The sequence below is a fragment of the Nyctereutes procyonoides genome, unplaced genomic scaffold (assembly GCF_905146905.1).
Source record: "Nyctereutes procyonoides isolate TBG_1078 unplaced genomic scaffold, NYPRO_anot_genome, whole genome shotgun sequence".
NCBI classification, from domain to species: domain Eukaryota; kingdom Metazoa; phylum Chordata; class Mammalia; order Carnivora; family Canidae; genus Nyctereutes; species Nyctereutes procyonoides.
In genome coordinates, this window is record NW_026575142.1 from 44,365,544 (window position 1) to 44,384,036 (window position 18,493).

The 18,493-nt window shown below is 35.5% G+C and overlaps 1 protein-coding gene across 1 annotated transcript in view; it reads right to left on the minus strand.

The window, feature by feature from the left end:
- Positions 1-18,493, minus strand: part of PEX5L (peroxisomal biogenesis factor 5 like) — a 233,306-nt gene that overhangs the window by 101,571 nt on the left and 113,242 nt on the right. Inside the window, exons 2-3 of the mRNA XM_055308156.1 lie at positions 8,461-8,565; positions 21-132 (exon numbers count right to left, since the gene is read on the minus strand). Coding sequence (XP_055164131.1) covers positions 21-132; positions 8,461-8,565 — 217 coding nt within the window. The remainder of the gene's footprint in view (positions 1-20; positions 133-8,460; positions 8,566-18,493) is intronic.

Sequence of the window (18,493 nt, forward strand, 5' to 3'; positions counted from 1 at the left end):
CGTTAAAATGAAAGCATTACCGGCTGTGTTGGACGTTACTGGCCTTGCTATCGCCTCCGATTTGGTTTCACAGAGAAAGTCATCAATGGAGGGACTCAAGAGAGGTCTGCTTTCTTGCTGCTCATTCACCAGCTGAGGAAAAACGAACACAGGTATCAAAGGGCTTTGTTAAACTGCAGAATTGGATGAATTACAATGCAGCCTTGCAACAAAATGAGAATAGCAAGCCTACCAATAAATAAATAAATAAATAAATAAATAAATAAATAAATAAATAAATGGGTAAGGGCAAGAAAGAAAAAAAATACCAAGGGATGGGGAATGAGCCTTTTAGCACTGTCAACGTATTTTCGCTGCAGCCAACTTCAGTCTTGAAAGCTTAAGCCTTTTTTTTTTTCTCCTAGAACGATTTTAGAACTATTCTCCAAATTTCAACATGTAGAAAATGACACCTCTCGAATCACCTGCTCTTCGCGTGGATCAAACATTATTGAGACTTGGAATAGTGGCCTCAGACTTTGAGGTGACACATTCTGGTTAGGGTGGGCGGTCCGCATTATGTGAAAAGTGTACACACACAGAGCTGTATGTGTATGGATAATTGTTCTCCAGTTTTTCTTAAAAAGCTCAAGTCATCAATGGGCACATATCCTTCCTGACATTTCCTTGGGATGCTTTTGTGGTGCACGACAAGCATTATTTTGGGAGAGGGGAAAATAGTTATGTTAATTATATAGGTATCTGGTAGATATATTCCTGAAAATCTATATGTAAAAACACAGACTTCTATCAATTCAGTTGTATTGTTCTCTAATTTCATAAGTCTTTCAGTTTGACTTTTAGTTGGTCTCTAATTATCAATAGCAGCCAATTATTTACTTTCAGTTATTTTGCATCTCTTAGAATACAGACTTTCTTAAGTTCTGTTTCCATGGTTAAGGGAAGAAATATACCATGCAAGTGGTTAATCCTGAAATTAATGCTGTCAGTTTTTAAGGAGTTTTTATATTGGCCTTTCTTAAAATGGGCATAGCCATCTAATTTTCTACTTGTTCTAAGAAAAAGATGTGCCTAAAAATCTCTAGATTTTTAAATACATATTTGTAAGGTTGTATTTTGTGAGACACATATCTTATCTTCTTTATTTGGTTCTTCATTTTGAATATAATTAAATTACCTTGTAAAAACAGGGACTAGTAATTTATTCCTATATCACAGCTCTGTGAGTAGATGTGTGGAATGGGCCTAAATGAACTCTAGTTTTAGAAGAGTAAGGTGTTAGATCTCTACAGATACAGCCGTAAACGCTAAAAATATGTAGTCTGAATTTGATAAAAGATTTCTAGAAAGGCCTTTGTCGACATAGACATCTAAATGGAAAAACAAAGGAAAAGGCCTTGTCCTTTTAGGCAGGTTTGTTTATCAAAGGTAAAAGGATTTTTTGGGAGCTTCTCTCTCTTCATGAAATTTTAGACTTATTTTCTGGAGAAAACATCTGTAGCATTCTCAGGTTTTCTCAGCACAGGAAGAAAAAAAATACCAAAGAGAAGGTTATTCAGAGATTCGCGGGAGCCCAGGACTGAGGCATGGCTTTTCCTCTGCCTCGTAAAGCTTGAGTCTCTTCCACACCTACTGTCTAGTTTCTGAGCACACGTCACACCCAGACTGATGGAGTTGTTAGGTCTGCCCAATTCCCATAACTGAGCCGTTCCAGTGGCTCTCTTACATAGATACAAATCAAAGAGGAAATAACAAAATACTTCCTGAATCCGTGTTTTTCAAAGTGTGGAGCACGGTTTGACAGTTGGGAAATGCTGGAGTTGGAGTAGGGATGGTAGCAGGTCTCTGAGGTGAAGGAGATGAAGGGCCAGACTTCAGATACCATGGAAAGGTAATTTGGGAACTGAAAGTTCTTTGGTTTTGATGGAGATATGTAAGATGAAACAAAAAATATCATGAAATCTTTTCTTAGAAGCTCTGAGGTCAGAGGCTATGTCTTACTCATACTTATATTCTTCACAACTTCGAATAGAATGTTTTCATATAAGAGGGGATCAATAAATGCCTACCAAATGGAACGGTGACTTTGTAGAAACTTTGTAGAAACATTGACTTTGCAGAGGATATAAAAATATCTATCTCAAACAGCCCAATTTTGAACTGTGTCTTCCGTTGGATGATTTGGGGAATCATTATTTTAGCCATACTAAGTCCCATTTTATTTGGATTTGTATAGATAAGAATAGCTTTTCACATGGCCCCCTCCTCATTTTCAAACAAAAGTCCTACGGTGACTTGAGAATAAGTAAATCTTTTAGGTCAATAAAAGAAAGTTGCAAACTGAACTGAATCCCCCAAAGAGTTCCCCTCAGCTTTGCTTCCAAATTGTATGCAATTTATTCTCTCCTCATTCAGTGGTAGGATGACTTATTGACTTTCTCTTAGAATTACTTCCTTCAGTTTGAAAATGCTTTATTATGAACTTACCTCATTTCATCCTTTGGGTACAGAGTATATTGATGTTATAAAAATAATAAAAGGTGAGTCCAAATATTTCAACTTTTTAAAATAATTAAGTTAGAGTGATTGCAATTTGGGTCAATTAGTTTATCATAACTGAGTTAACATGACCCATTTCATTAGTTTTTAGGGCCTTTGTCTCCTCACTTTGTTTACATTTCAAATTTTCATTTCTTATCCTCCTTTGTTCCTCTTCTCAATATTTAAATCAGTTCAAAACCTTTCTAATGATGACAGATTCTTACTCCTCTTTCAGGACCTCATTCTATTGGCACATTGTCTGGGAACCTTCTTCAACACTGGGTAGGCAGTGAGTGCCTTCTTACAGCATCTCCATGTTCCCATGTTTTACCCAGTTTTATACTTTAGTTTCACCTGTTTTTCCCCTACTAGACTATGACTTCTTTGAGGGTAGGGATCTTATTCAATTAACTTTTGGATCTCATAGCAACAGTTTAATAAATATTAACTGATTTATAGTCAAACTGAATGGTGGAATGTACAAAAGAATGATTATATGAGTATCCTCAATTTCGTATTGAGTTTGATCAACTCACAGGGAGGCGGTGGTTCTCAGAAATGTTAACCGATTTCCTGGCAGGCTTTAAACCACATCTAAGTCCATTTTCCCTAAGCTTCACATTTAAAAGTTTGGAAACCTAGAGTTACCTAAAGGTTCATTTCCAAATGCAAGGCTTCTTCCAAACGGTCAAGAATGCAAAGGGCTAATGCCTCATGAGAAAAATAAGGGCATAGGCCTGCCCCACACCATCCTTGGAAGAAGGAAATGGACCAAAGCAAATGGGAGGCCAGTGACACTTCAGGACAACATTACCACCTCACTCAGGGATTTTAAGCCAGAGATCCAAATTTGAAGACTTTGAGGGAAAACCCTTACATGGTAAGTAGGCATGGAAATCAAAGAAAATCACTGGAGTAGAAGACAGTTGAGCACTTGCATAAAGGGGTTTCCTGGTCACCCAGAATTCAACAGACTATTGAACCTTTACACTTTCCTTGTAAACATAGGTTGTGAATAAAATATTCAGGCAAATGCCTTCAATTTATGTACATGACTTAGACCCGCCAGTTAATGTGGCTAATATTAGCCACCACAGGACCAAATTGGTTCTTATTTTATGTTAATACTGTGCTTAAGTATTGAGCAGAATGCAGATAATAACATCCAATTTGAAGAAATTTTTATCTGTTTTAAAACATTCTCTAAAAATACATTTGCCTTAGTTCAACTTGAATTTCTCTAATTGTAGTGTTAAAAAATAAATTATTACATAATTTAAGCTACAGGGGACTATTTAACTAAGATGAAAGTATTTTGCTTTTGAAGACTGCCTGAAAAAAAAAAAAAGACTGCCTGTTACTTAACTCCAGTGTATGTTTATATAGTTTGTTTTGTGACTTAAATCTAAGTTTATTTACCTTTAAACAATGTATTGCTTAGGTGTTTCATGAAAAAATACAGAGCTAAAGACTTGTGATAACTTCCATCACTAAGAATTAACTCCAAACCAAAATGCATTTTCCAGGATGAAAACAAGGTCTGTAAATGATAATTAATAATCCATTGTCCCATTCTTTTGCACTTAAAGTTGAAGATCTCAAACTGTTGTTTTAAAGTAAAATATTCTGTGTTTATTTTTAGACATTTTAGTACTTAAAGAGTAATTTTAAAAGTTAAAACACTGAAGCTAGTAAGCTTAAAAACAGTTGACAGTATTTCAGAGATGAACTTTTGGCTTAAAAAATTTGTAATAATATACCAGGTCTCTTACCTCACTTAAATAATAGAAAAAATTAAGATAGCTTTTTCTATATAAAAACATAAATATAATTTTAATAGATGTATTTTATGCATTTGAAAATTCCTTTATTATTTATAACATTGTTGATTCAAAGTATGTGCCATTTTAAGTAGGTTTTCATTCATAATTTTGTAATTGAACTACTTATTTATGGCTTTATTAATCCTATGCAAGTTTAGAATATTGTGTGATGCCCATCAAAATAGTGACGCTGTCAAAACGAAGTTAACTGACTCAATCCATTGAAAAGACGAGACAACTAACTAATTAACTAGCATGCCTCCTTTAAGTATTCAAACTTTGAGAGTTTTGTTGTAGTAACTCTGACACCTGACAGAATTAATTTCTTGTGAGCTAGTAATAGTACTAATAGTTCTGTTCTGTCCCCCTCCCTCCACCCCACGTCCTACATACGGGTCCCAGGGAGTCTTCTTGTAAAAGATAGCCACATAATCACTTTCAACTCTTTGACTTGATCTAAATGTCAACCGGCTATAAATATTTTCTTGACAGAATAGTTAGACTTAAAAAATGTGAATCTATTCATGGGAAAATGAACTGATATTACTGTTTGCAGCCTGGGCAGTACTGTCATTGATGCAGGCAGGGAAATATAAAGCAATTGTTTCAAGTTGGTATATTTAGTAGCCTTGACAATGTTTTTCCAATCAAGGGCATTATTCTTTTCATGTTTATCAGACACACAAAAAATATCAATATCAAGGTAATAAGGAGTGGGTATGGACAGATACACAAAGGCTGAGTTTGTGGGAAAAAAAAAAGAATTCCCCTAGCAAGAAGACTAAAATACATAGTTTTGAGATATTGTACTCTATAGCACAAAATGAGTGGGATATATCTTTCTAAAAAAAAGTACCAGGGGATGTGGTTAAAATGGAAACTTTTAATAGTTCCTTATGAGAAAAAATATTTGCTAACATAATTTCATTCTCACAAAGAATAATAATTTTTTTATGATATAAGTAATCTTTTGGCACATAGTTGTTCCTTCTATACTCAAATTGGATTAACTTATACTATTATAGTGTAGAGGAGTGCCATGCGATAGAAACACCATGAGAACCTGTTAATTGAAAATATTTTAGAAGCCACTTATAAAAAATTGAAAAAAAAACAGTTGAAAAATAACTTTAAGAATGTATTTTATTTCGTGTAGTGTATCCCAAAACTATCATTTCAACATGTAATCAATATAAACATTATTAATGCAATAGTTTATTACTTTCCTTGGGGCTAAATCTTCAAAATTGGGTGTGTATTTTATACTTCGAGTATATCTCAATGGTGCAGATCCACAAAACACTCGATAGCCATGTGTGGCAAGTGGCTCCTGTATTGGACAGCACAGGCCTAGAGAAACTTTTTCCCTCAAAGGACATCCTAGTTTTCCTTCAGACCTTTCATCAATGCACACTTGTTTACATACCACTTGACTTAAAAGTGTTAGTGTAGGGCAGCATGAACCTGAGCTTTTATGAAGTGTCTGACATATTGTTTGCTAATACAGAATTAATAATTAATTTAAACAGAAAGCAACTTTCAGAGGCCCAGCAATTTCTGAGTTCAGGTCACTTGGCCAACTCTTCTGTTGTAGTTTGTTTTGTTCACTGTACTATAAATGACTTCACTGGAGTATGCTTGGCTAAATCCCTTTAAAAGTGATTGTAATGATCACATAATACAAACAATGCTTCAATATAAACTAGTCTACACTTACAACCTGCTGACTGAACACTTATTAAATAAGTTGGGGGCAAGTTAGTGTTTCAAGAACTTATTTTGTGTTTAATCAGTTATGATTGTCTTAAGGACATTATTGAGGGAACAGCAATGAGCTTTGGACATATCTGGAAACTATGAATGAGTGCAGCTGGCATGGACATACCAGTGATGAAGATGAGTCAATGTATTCAGTAGGAGCAGTATGTCATAAGGGGCTTTACAGGAGATGCTGGGACAAACATATTTCAAGACACTAGTACACTCACACAGGATAACAAGTAGGAATGTGGTATGGTACACAGATTGGATGCTATGGTTGCTATGAGAAGTACTCACTTTTTCAGATCATTCTGCTGCTTTTTGGCTTGTGCACGCCACTGGTGCATAGCAGGGAAGAAGCCACTTGTATATAGTGGAAAAAGTATGTCAACTAATAAAGCTGCATTTGACTGAGAAATAATTGTATCACAGCTGTCACTGAATTAATTCCATAAAGTTATCAACACAACAGGTGCATTACATTTTATGAATCAGAATTCCGTTTGCTGATTCATAAACTAGCCAGTATGCAACAAGAATATGATGCATCAAAGAAAGCATTACATAATCTTCATGCAGTAAAATTGTAACTAGTATCTCAAAAACAGTTAATGCAACATTAGACAGGGGTTAAAGGAGCTTGCTACACACAAATGTTCTGAATATGAAAAAATGGTAATAATCACAATTTCTTTTCTAAATTAAAAGTAAAAAATATTATTTTGCATTAAATTTTAAATTCAAGCTTAGAATGATGGAAATTTTGGACCTTTGAAAGGGATTACTGGAAAGCATATAGCACTGCATGGTTTATGGAAAAGAATTTTGGGTACTGGAGGCTGTTCTGACTTTGATATTCTGAATGATATGTTATAGCACCACTGTGCCAATTGCAAATCTGGATAGGGGTTATCTCCTGATGAATATGGCTCTCATTAGCCAAGAACTCCCAACTAGTTCTCACTTTCCATAGTATTTACCTGAGGAACTGTGAGCTATTTTGGACATGGATTCTACAAAGGGCAGGAGATCAGTGTAAAACTGCGTATGTTTTACTCTGTAAATTAAGCAAAGAATAGAGACCTTGATAAATATAAAGCAAATTTCTTTCTAACTACTACTATGTGTAATTGGGAAGAAGCATCTCTTTTTCATGGATAAAAAACTCACAATATAAAATTTATCCCAAAGTCCTAGGAATCTTTGATAACTTTTTTATTATTCAATTTTGATTGTTGTATGTTGTTATGATTTTCATTACTTACAACATAGTGTTTAGAGTAAAATAAAACCACACATGTTGGCAGCAGCTGGGGATGTGATCTGATGATGTTCTAAAAATAAGTTGCCATAATTTAGCTTTTGATATAAATGTCTTTCATGAGGACTGTAAATGGACATGTTTCTAATTCTAGGCATGTTCATATAATTGGAACTGAATCACTGCATTTACTATTGCATTACAGAGAAAAAGAAATGTTTAAGATAACAATTTAATCTAAATTGTAAGATAAATGCAAGTAAAAAATTTTTCATTTAAGAATTTAAAACTGATAGTTCCACAGAGTGGTGATGAGGATATTATACATATTTATGTGGATTTTACAGGGTGTTTCAAAAGTCCCTGAGGACATACAGGATTCACAGTCTCAGCGTGTCTTTGCATACAAATGCAAACTTTTTTCTATACTTGTTATAATAAATGCTGAAAATGGCTCTCATGCGCTTATAATAGAGATGATATTTTTGTTGTCAAGGTCACTAAGTATAAGAAGGGTCACAGATGCCATTTTCTGCATGGGGACAGGGACTTCTGGCTCATTCCTGTAAATTAGTTATCCACATAAATATGTATAGACATATATGTAGTATGCATATAGTCACAACATAAATATATTTAACATTTAAGAAAATTTAGATATTCTACTGGTAAACTGACATATGTATTCAATAGAACTTGTATTTATTCACAGGAATTTGATTTTTTTTTTTTGGTTGTTATTGTTCAAATGTACCATTAGCTTAATTGTTAATTCTTTCCCAAAGTTGTTAACAAGTTTCCTTTATAAAGAAGTAACATGGTTTACTTGCATATACATTTTTTTAAAAAAACTAAAGTTCAGTAATGAAAAGTAATATCCACAAATAACTAAATGATGGAATTAACTTTTTTAGCAATTTTGGTTTTCATTTTATATTGTATAATTGTTTCATTGAAACTGTGTTTTTTAAAAATTGGTTCAAGTTAATGTTTTTTTTTTTCTAGTTAAAAATCACAATGTCTGATATATTAACATATGTCAGCTTCCTACAGGAACCCTATGGGTCTGCCCACCTGTGATGTCATAGTAAGGAGGGGCTTTTCTTCAGCAGACTCCTCCCTCGGTATCTCCTTCATCACCATGGCAACAGCCTTATCTGCCGCCCTAGAGCCTTTTCCCTATAACAGTGAAATCAACAATGACTTGTGTCAGGAGAAATCTTTAATTTATTATTACAAGATATTCTAATGTTTAAAGAGCAATCCAACATAAATGAAGAGGTAGGCTGCTGCAAGTGAATCTTGAGGCTTTTGGCTGAGGAGAAAACACACAAAATCTGAAAAAAGATTATTTGTGAAGTTTTAGTTAGCTACTTTTTCACCTTTACAGCTGACATGCTATATTTAATTTTAACATAGTATTTTATATGTATCATATATTTTAAGGCAATTTACATGACATGAACATAATTTTTATAGTATCGATTTGAAAACACTAGGGATTGCCTATTCATTTACTAATTGTTCCTATAACATCCTTAAGTATTTTGAATGATAGTGAGGAGTCTGAGATAGGGATCAGGATCAGTGTCTGACTTGCACTGAGGGATTTTGCTGGGTAGTCCCTGGAGCCTGTCATTTTTGAGTGGAATGGGCATAAAAACAGTAAAAGTGTCATAAAATCTCTAAAAATTCTTCAGTGGCCTAACATCACAGAAATTCACCCAGCTTGTGTATTTTGTGGAGATGGTATGACCTTGGTGAAAAAAAATTTCAACTCTCAATGTTTTTGAGACCAAAGAATTTTAATATAATTTTAGAAATGTCTTTTAATTGGAGAATTCCATAAATTTAGATGTAAATAAAGGATGATTAATAGTTGAAGCACTGAATATATATCTCCACATTTTTTGTCTCAGACAAGCATAATTTTGTACTGTGAAGGGGTATGCTGGCTTTCTGTCTTTTTAGTTTACCAGATTATTAAGTTTTTGTGAGTAGATATGGCATAATGGAAAAAACAAAACAAAATATCACCTTCCCAACCCAATTAGAAATATCTTATACTATGTAAAAATTAAATAATCTTTAAACATTTTAAAAACAAAAACGTCCATTTTCTCAGGTCTCTGGGCAAAGCCTCCCTAGAAAAAATAATTTATACTAAGATCACACATGAGTATCTGTATTGTAAATCTACTTAAGATACAAATGAAGCATATAGTGATGTCATAGGCAAAGATACAAAAATGGACATATGGGGGTTTGTTATTTAGAAGGGAATTAAGTGCTAGGGACAATATTAACTCCAGAGGTTGATAAATCTTGATGGTTTCCATGCAGCAAAAAAGGATGGAGTTACATTATGATCTTGCGCTTGCACAGGGCTTTAAGTATTTAGAAGGTAGGTTTCCTCTAGGAAGCAAAACTATTTTCTCAGGCATTACCTTTCTAAAATGTAATGAGTGGAAGCTTTTATTAATGAAAACAAAGAAACACTTTCTCTGTAGTTAACTAAATTTTAAAATGTGTGAAGCTCTTTACAATCTGAAGGTTTCTTTGGTTTGTTTTGCCTTAACAGAACTAGCATTACTGAATGATAATGTGTCATCTCACGATGGAATATCAACTACTGAGATATTATTTAGTCCATATAACACAGTAATTTCCATATGTGTTCTGAAAAGTACATATGGCCACAATTCTTAAAATAACTGACTTCTGGAAAAATAAATAAGAAACGATGATTTACTGCATAACAAATTGGGGTGCATAACAATCCCAGGTTTTTTCTTCATGAAGCAATTTGAACTTCCTAAAACAGAGATGTGTACAATTCTGAATTCTGGGAAAATATGTATTGTGGCACTATTAAACTATTTAACATTTTTTCAAAACATAAAAATTATTTGGATGAAACATTACATACTATAAAGTGATATAGCCTTAAAAGCTACACTCATTTACAGACTAAATATAGTTTAACAAATTATCTTTGCAGCTTATTTTTTTAAAAGAGCAAAATCATTTGTGAAGAATTCTTTCCATGCTCCAAGAAGTTCTAATAATATAGCAATAAATAAAGTGGCATGCTTATATTTAAATTCCTAATATATTTAAAAGAACAAATCTAATGTTATAAGGTATAATTTTAAAATAATAATAATAATAATAATAATTCAGAATCTGTTCTTGGGCTAAGAAAAAAATGTCAATTGATAAGCATCTCAAAAAATTTCAGGTCAATATTTCAAGATACCATTTATTTGAAATGCTACCAATCATAAACTACATATAGATATTTTTCACATGTGCAACTATTATAGCTAGAATTAGCAACGGACATGCCATTTCACTAAAACAAAAAACAAAACAAAACAAAAAATTAGTCCTTTCATGCTGAACTCTAGAACAAAGCAGTGGTCAGCTAGAAAGGATGTATAATAAACACATGCGGTGCTTTTTATTTCTTGCAGAAAAACCCACCAAAGCCAGGGTCAGGTCACTTTTTTGAAGACAGTGCCACTTTTTCTTCAAGGTTACACCTACTACCTGAAAAGAGTCATGACACCCATGTTAGTGCCTGCTAGCAACTTTTTTCCCTTATAGCCTTTTGGCTTTTGAGTTATTACCCCATGAGCCTCACTGTTTTTACAAGTGTGCTACAGTTCGAGAACAGAATGGGAAGGTCTGCCACAATGACATCTCCATGGTTCCAGATAGAGTGTCTAATACCACTGCCAAATCAAGTGAATACATTCATATATCAAAGCAAGATTTCCCTTCGGCCATATTGCCACCTCCACCTGGTATTTTAAAATCAAGCTGTGTTATTTCTGACTTGTCCATTTATCTTGGGGGGTAACACTTCTAGAATTCAGAATCTGGCTGATAATTGATTTGGCAATTCACGGAACTGTTCAACTTTGCTTATCAGCAGCTCTGCAGGGATGACAGTAACACACCTATATAAGTTTTTTTTTTTTAAGTCAGTGGCTTAAAGCATTGTAACAACTCTATATGCATAATTATCCAGACTTCAAGCTCAATTTTCTAAATATAACCATGCTGAAAACTCAGTATTAATCTATTATCTAAAATAATATGGAGACAGCAATAATGAAATACACGCTCAAGCATATAAGTGGATTTAGATTACATTAAGCCTGTATGCTTCTATGTAATTCTTAGCAACAACAGAAAAGAACAGAGAAATCTTACAAGTTGATTATCACATTGGGACACCCTCCAGTAATTTATTTCAGCCTATTTCTTTTCAAATAATGCTTCAAAATCACCTTTTCCCACTTCCTTACTGAATTTCTTCAGAGGGTTTTGACTTGTTTCGAAAACATCACCATATGGAGAAATTTCTCTTTTTCGTGGTGATTTGCTGTAGGAAATTCTTCAATATTTCTTTGTTTCTTTTATCATTTTGTTTCCTCACCAGTGAAATACATAAAATGATAGTCGTTCTAACAAATAATAGTTCTTGAGAATAATCTTTTTTATTAACTTCTATTATAAGACCAGGCATAAATGAATGAAATGCAGATAGTATAGGTAGTGACATTAACATTTATTAAGGAAGCCCAGTGTTGGCTCACTTCTTTCTGTTAATATAGTATATAAACAACAGAGGACAAAGAACTGAAGTCACAGGATCTTCTCAGGCTGGATACGCAGGCTGTGAAGCTACCAGCTGTCTTTGGATGAGGAGGTATTGGCTGCAGGCTGGTCTCATAGGGAGGGGGACTAAATTACTTGGAGACACTGCATGTGCTAGGCGCTCAGCTAGGTGTTTTATCTATTTTTATTTATACGATCGCATGAAAGCTCTGTGGGATACGAAAGATCTTTGCTAGATAGATAGTGAGGCTCAGAGATGGTGTGATTTAGCCAAGGCTTCGAAGCTAGTATGTGGCCGAGCAGCCTGCCAGACAGTCTGCTTCTCTTCTCCCATAGCCCTCTCACTGCTGGCCATAAATGCAGGTTGTTTACATCACTTGAGTTTTGAGAAGCAGCCACTTCTCAGTATAATCACAGAGTTTGGATCTAAGTAAACATTTTTGACAGGTATTTTCTTCAGTGTGCAATGGTCAAGAAGAATTGACCAACCATAATTTCACTCATGAGCATATTGCAACCAAAATGTTTTTGTTTCTTTTATCCTCATAGAACACTAACCTACAGATTTTGTGTATATACACGTCTTTTTATTCTGTAGGTCTTATTAGGTTTGTAAGCCATAGCATCACTCTAATTCTTATTAAATGTTAACTCTGCTATTAAATGACATCTTTATGGGACGCCTGGGTGGGTCAGTGGTTGAGGGTCTGCCTTTGGCTCAGGTCGTGAACCTTGGCGTCCTGGGATCAAGTCCCACATCGGGCTCCCTGCATGGAGCCTGCTTCTCCCCCTGCCTGTATCTCTGCCTCTCTCTGTGTCTCTCATGGATAAATAAATAAAACTTAAAAAAAATGACATCTTTACTAGGATTTTTCCTGAGATTAATTTTGGGTGCATGAAATTCCACAGTTACATGGCCCATTCATAAGTAATTTTCTAGTTACAAATTTTATTACTACTACTATGGAGATTGCAATTTAAAAATCATTTTTATTATTCTTAATCTATTGACAATAATCCAGAGTATTTTCATTAGAGATGTTCAAAAGAAGAAATGGAAAAATAGCAAATTAGGGGAAAAGTAAAAGTCTGCAATACTACACATCTCTGCTAACCCCAAATTATTTAACATATGAATTTAAAAAATAGACTTCCTTTTGACTTTCACAGGCCCTAGCACTAATTATAAAAATTAAAACATGCTGTTGCCAAAAATTGAGAAAAAACAGGCATAAAAAATAAAAATAACAACCCTGACATTTTCATGCATTTCCCCAATGTTTCATATTTATAATATTGGAGATTAAACAGTTTTTAAGGATGAATGTCTTAAGAATAGGCAAACTACCATCAACTTTACAAGTATGAATGTACTATATATATTTCCTCTTTATACATATATGCGAGCAAATACCTGCCACTGATATTATTTTAGCAATATTGTTTGAAATGAAATATATTCAGTTTTGCATATAGCTGAAAAATCCCATAAATTCTGGACACTGGACTTATATGCACCTGCAGGAAACTGGCCAGAAAAAGGCTAATTTCTGACGGCTGTCTCGTCTCGCATGTGCAGAGCCAGGACAACCTTCTTTTACTTGGAAAGGTAAATGTCATGGTAAGTGTCATGCTGTCTTCAAACTCCCAACATGGGAGAATGTCAGAGAAATGCTTCCCAGTGTCCTCTGAACTCTGGGGATGCCTGCCTACCATGTTGTGTCCTTTCTCATTTTGTGCATTCCTATAGCTTTCTTCCAGCATAGAGGAGGGTCCAGATCATGCTGATTCGATCACAGTCAACTCATCCCTATTCCCCTCCTCCAACAGAATGTTCTGTAAATGTTAAAAGTGGTACAAATAGAACTAAATCTGGGCATACTGGCTTCGTCCTTGATTCTAATCATACAGAAGGAAGTACTGATTTAGATACAATTTAGGAAGCATGGACAGAATTCTCTCTTCTTAACTAGAGATTCATATGTGGAATTTCACAAATCATGATGAATTCACTACTGGTTCAGGGATCTGTTTGTAGGTAGAACTAATGTGATTTCTGATTTCTTACCAAGGAAAGTCAAGTTGCAGTGAAGAAACTGCCTCTCTTTTTAAAAATAATGACGCAGCGCATTTAAAAAGAGGGCTTCCAATTGAACCTCCATATCCTTCTTCCTCACTATTCTGTTTTTCTTCCCCAGCCTTGTTTTTCCTTGATGACAGGTGAACTCTTCTCCACTCATCTATCCTAGGAACTCTAGGAAGTTTTCATTCTACCGTCTAACTGTTGTACCCCTGGTGTGTGTGACGGGTTAGCTGGCAACTTCCAGACTCTGCATGAGGGAGGGATGGGAGACGGGGGAATGGGTGGGAGAAATTCATGGATAACAATCTCCACGGTCTTTAACTCTAAACCTCTACCCACAAAAGCCACCAGGATTCCCAGCCTACCACATGCACATTCATTTTCTTTGGCCTGAGTGGTTGGTGCAGGGGGATACGATGACTTTCACAGGCCCTAGCACTTTTGCCTTCATGGTCCCCTTTCTCCATAAAAAAGTTAAAAATTGTATCTTGTGACTGTGCTGGTATAAGGGTAAAGAGAATCCAGACTGGATTTATTATTATACTTTCGTTATTATAACAATCATTTCGGGGGTTCTGTTTTTAAGAGAGATTAAAACGGGTCCTTAAAAGTATCTTGGGCCCTATGTGCCGTGCGCACAGCACCTAATATCTACATTGATCCTGGGTTGTGGTTCTCAACATTCAATGTGGCTTCCCCAGGGCTGCAGTCCTGTTCCTGCAGCTGCTCTCTCTCATCTCTGGGTTTTTGGCAGTGGCTGCTTGTGCCACTCCCACAGCACTTCCATCCTGGTTGTTCCCACCCTTTGCTACTGCTACTGTTCTCGCTATTTTTGTTAGGATTCAGGGAGTCTCCCCTAACAGTACTTATGAATCTTACTGGATGCCCAATCAGTAGCTTTTATCTCAGTAGTTCTTAAAACACACTCAGAAAACCTGAAACATTTAGGCCTGAGGCAGAAAACATTGGCATGTAAAATTGATGTGACTGAAAATGTAATCTCTCCACCAGACAACAAGGCTAATAACCACTTCATTCTCTCCTGCCTCAGGGTGTGTTCCTGACCATCTAGGAGTACTTCTGAGGAAGCCGAGTCAACTTGTGTGTCTACTTTTATTAAAAAACAAAAACAAAAACAAAACCCAGCCTTCAATGACCAGACACACCAGCTGGTTCCAAAGTATTCCTGGCCATTTTTTCCCCAATTTCTGTTCCTCAAGCAAGGAACAGAACTGCCTGGTACTCAAAATTCCTGTGTTGTGTATGAAAATTAAGCTCCTCCCAGGGACCTGGTTAGAATCCTTATTTAACAGAATGTTTTTTGATTGTTTCTCATCAATGAAACTGCCTTGAGTGGCAGAGATTATGCTTATTTCTTTTGAACCATTTTGCATGATTAGGTATAGCAGTGGACACTCAAGTTTGCTTAATAAAAACAAGTATTTGATACCTTTTTCAAATTGTTTAAGATACTGAAATCACATAATATGGTTGATGTTGGCAGGAAGTGAATTCTAAATAAGATAAAAAAATCTTAAACATATTTAAATACATAGTTTCAAGCATCTAAATAAAAATTCATTAACATTAATAAAGTATTGCCAAGTAAAGATGCTTAAAATTTGCTTTGAAGGACAGATAAGACTTCTTTTTAACTAATGAGACCCATTTGTCCACAATTTGCCATTTGTTTGCTCTGTTGAGAAAGTTAAACATTCTCTCGTCTCACTCTCACTGCGCCCCTGAGGCTTATTTACCTTGTGAGCTTAGCAAGCCTTCTTGACAAATGGTCAAGATAACGCACCCAGTTCTCATTCATCTATAAGTAGTTATGAATTAGTGAAGTTTACTGTCAGATTTATTCTGATCGATGTGGCTCTAAATTACTTAGAACCTATTTTATGTCAATATTGAGCTTCTCTATTATGCACCTACAAGCAACTTTTTGCTTCTTACAGTGGTCTGGCTTTAAAAAAATTGTTTTCTTTTGAACTTGCTTAGCCTTATATTGAGGAAGACATAAATAATACAAATTTGATAATTACGAAGTAAATGTAGAATGAAGTGGGTTTTTTGTCTGATAAATCCCAAGTTTGTTAAAGTAATATTTTTATAAATATATTTATATTTGAGAGGCTTTTAATGATTGTGTGGAATACATAAATGAAAATGTAATCTTAATTAAACGTTACAATGGCTATTTTCAGTTCCTTTTAAATATGTCAGATGTTTTGCCAAAACGAGGTACTTTTCTGGGGTTATTTTTAAAAAGAAGGAAAACAACTAGAAACACAAAGTTCTAAAGATTACTTTGTTATTATTTTCTTTTCAGAAAATGTCTCCCCACATACAAGTACTCCGGCGGCTTGAATCTTACTTGCCCAAATGGATGTCCCAACACTCAAAAGAAAGTGAAGTGTTATGATACTCATTCATCCCCAGTATGGGGAGTTGCTTAGACTAGTCTGAATCAGTGGTGCTTTAGGGGTAGGGAAGTTGAGACCAGGCCTCTTTCTGGGAGGAATTAGGTGAGGTCTTGAGGTCTAGTTTCTAAGTGTATATAAGTAGGCAAGTTGGTGTAGTATACAAGATCTTAGAATGTTGAAGGTGGTAGTAAGGAAACTTTGGAGGAACCATGCACAACAATTTGGTTTTTTTATCATTCCTGCCTTTCCCACATTTTCTAAGATTGGAAAATTTTCCAAACTAAAGACAATGGATAAGAATTCCTATAGGTAACTATGTGGTTAAGACCATGAAATGGTTTCTGTGAAACTTACTTACTTAGATGTACCCCCAACTTCCCACCAACTTCTTAAAATAAATGGAAAGACCACATAAGTATATCATTCCCAAATTATTAAATTTGAGACAGCAAATTTATCCAGATGTCCCAAGGTAGTATTATACTGCATCTGTTCTCATTCTAGGGGAAGATTATTAGCTAGTGAACTGGAATTCATCCCCTTTATTAATGTTTCCAGAATATTCTATTACTAATTTAGCCTTGGAGCTTGAGGATTAGCAGCTGTCTTTGCGGCTTTCCTCATTTTCTGGCAGGTGCAGTGTTTTTACCAGCTTGTGCCTCAGTCACCAAATGCCCCAGTTTTGTTGATGTAACTTAAGAAAAGTAAATTATAGAAACTAGGTCAATTCTAGCCAAGAAAGTCTCAGATGAGGTACTCCATCTGCCTGACTTCCCTGAAACAGCTCTAAGAGGGCAGCTGAGGCTTTGGGAGTTCCTACTCTATAATTCTGGATCTTACTGTGGCAGCTCTGCTTATCTAGACAGCCCTCTGGGAGTCATAGGCAATGTGTGGGTTGGCTCCTCCCTAAGGATTCCCTCTTCCCTGAAAGGGAATGAAGAGTCTCTCTCACTGTGTGGACAAGAATTAGGAAAAATGTGGAGAGAACCCAGAGCTGTGAACTCCGGTGAGTGTGTGGCCAGCTGTGGCCAAGGCAATTAGCAGCTAATGGACCCAGTGCAGCCTCCAGGGTCAGTAGAAGAGAAGGAGGGATAACCAGTAGGCTTGTGGGGACCAATACCAGGACTGGAGTCAGAAGATAGGAGTTTTAATCCTACAGCTCTCTTTTATAAATTATTCTCTCTAAGCCTTCATTTTTACTTTCTGAAAATAGGATAGAAAAACTATCTACTTCACAAATTTGTGAGAGTTAAAGAAGAGCATCTGGGTGCTCAGTCGGTTAAGTGTCTGCCCTTGTCTCAGGTCATGATCTCAGGGTCCTGGGATGGAGCCCCACATTGGGCTCTCTGCTCAGCAGGGAGCCTGCTTCTCTCTCTTCCTCTGTGCTCTCTTTCTCTCACTTTCTTGCTCTTGCTTTCTCTCAAGTAAATAAATAAAATCTTAAAAAAAAAGTATTCATAAAAGCACTTGCATGATGCCCATTACATGGTTAGTATTCAATAAATATCAATTAACTATGGACTATTATTGCTGAGCTCATGAACTCCATGGCCTAATTGTCCTTATGAGGTAGGTGGCAAAAGATGCAATACTATGTTTGTGTGACTCATCCATGGAGTAAGTAGTTATGACATGCTCACCACTGTGCCACATTCCATCATCTGAATATACCACAATTTACCTATTCTATTATTGATGGACATTTGGGTTGTTTCTGGTTTTCAGCAAATATAAAAAACACTGTAATGAATTTGAGTTTAGAAGCCACAGAGAACATAATAGGGGCAAACAGCTGAAAAATGATGGGTAAAGAGTAAACAGACTTTAATAATAGCAACAGAGGCAGAGAACGGTCACAGGACGGATAAAAATTCTTATCCATAAGCAAATTAAGTCTGAATCTCTGCAGTCACCAAGCCAAGACCTGGGTTGGGATGACCTAAACCAAAAATGACTAAGAGGGCACAGA